The sequence below is a fragment of the Alligator sinensis genome, unplaced genomic scaffold (genome assembly GCF_000455745.1).
Source record: "Alligator sinensis unplaced genomic scaffold, ASM45574v1 scaffold1845_1, whole genome shotgun sequence".
Classification (NCBI taxonomy): Eukaryota; Metazoa; Chordata; order Crocodylia; family Alligatoridae; genus Alligator; species Alligator sinensis.
Genome location: NW_005843407.1, coordinates 27,274 through 28,622, shown reverse-complemented (window position 1 = coordinate 28,622; position 1,349 = coordinate 27,274). Strand labels below are relative to the sequence as shown.

At 52.9% G+C, this 1,349-nt stretch overlaps 1 protein-coding gene across 1 annotated transcript in view; it reads left to right on the top strand.

Annotated features, from left to right (window-relative positions):
• LOC102379405 (C-type lectin mannose-binding isoform-like) overlaps positions 1–864 on the top strand; it is a 2,638-nt gene extending 1,774 nt beyond the window's left edge. The window contains exons 3-4 of the mRNA XM_025195111.1: positions 32–169; positions 742–864. Of these exons, the coding sequence (XP_025050896.1) occupies positions 32–169; positions 742–864 (261 nt within the window). The remainder of the gene's footprint in view (positions 1–31; positions 170–741) is intronic.
• Positions 865–1,349: the final 485 nt, after the last annotated feature.

Genomic DNA, 1,349 nt, shown 5'->3' with positions numbered 1-1,349 from the left:
TGCAGACACAGCTGGTTTCCTCCTGTTACAGGTGGAGTGTCAGAGCTACAGCCCCTGGACCCATCTTGCCACTATTCACAGCAACAGAGAAACAAATGTTGTTTCCAGCTATATCTTGAGAAATCCTCCTGATGGGCCTGTCTGGATCGGGATCCATGACGCTCGGCATGTAAGTTCTTGCTTCCGCTGCCCATGTGCCTTGGCCCTCCCTGGTTCTGGACGGCTCCTCTTAGTCCCCAGGACAGGCAAAGAGGCCTCAAGGGTCCCTGTGCTTGGGCTGCCAAACCCGGGGCATCCTTCTCCCCACTGCTCACCCTTGGGCAGGCAAGTATGGGAGTCCTGGGGCCAGTGGGAGGGAGGGGGAGTCATGCGGTCCTGCCTTGCATGGGACCGGGTTGAGGCTCCCTGCCACCTCTGGTTCCTGACTAGTGACTGTGTCCTGCAAGCTGCTGCACCCGGTTCCCTTCCTCCAGAACAAAGTGCCTCATTTCTGGTGACAGTCAGGCTCCCTCTTGCTCTGTCTCCTTCTGACACAAGCCACTAGCCTGCCCCTTCCCAGGGCAATGTGGCCCAAGGCTGGTAGGGGTGGGCTTAGTCAGAGCCATGTTCAGCTGCTCAGGCACCAAATAGTTGAGGCTGAGCATGCAGCACAGGCTATTGTGGCCATTGTGATTTTTGGAGGTGCCCTTAGCATGTATTTCCAGGGGATGTTCCCTACCTAAGCTTTCCCTCCTCTTGCAGAATGGAGCATGGACATGGACAGATGGCTCAATCTACCACTACAGAGCTTGGAACAATGGTGAACCTAACAATTTGGACTGGGTGGAGTACTGCGCAGAGCTGTTAGAATATAAGCGTAAGTAGGAGGCTGTGACTCCAAGCTATGAGACGCTGATGGACCCAGGAATAGACCCTGCTTTTGTGCAGACTTTTCTCCTGGACTACAAATTTTACAAGATGTGCATGAACACACAAAAGCCTATCCATAATATATTTTGAACATGCATTTAATGGGAAATATTTGAGCAAGAAATCATCCACACACTAGACTGTATTAGGTGGGGTTTCAACGGGGGTTACGGGCTCTTACCCCACCCCTGGGTTAGCTTCCATGACCCGCTCTGTGTCTGTGGGTTGGTGGCTTGTTTGCTTCTCCCAGCACTGTCCCTCTCCCCTCCCTCTCCCTCCTCTTCTCACACCTCTGTGTTCAGATCAGTCCTCCACTTTCTATCCTGCTCCATGCTGTCCTCTCACAGCCCCCCTGGAAGTGAACACGAGTTCACCAGAGCTTGTGCTCATTGTCTATCTAGTTTAGTTATATCTATGTTGCCTTCACCTGTGCAAGCGTG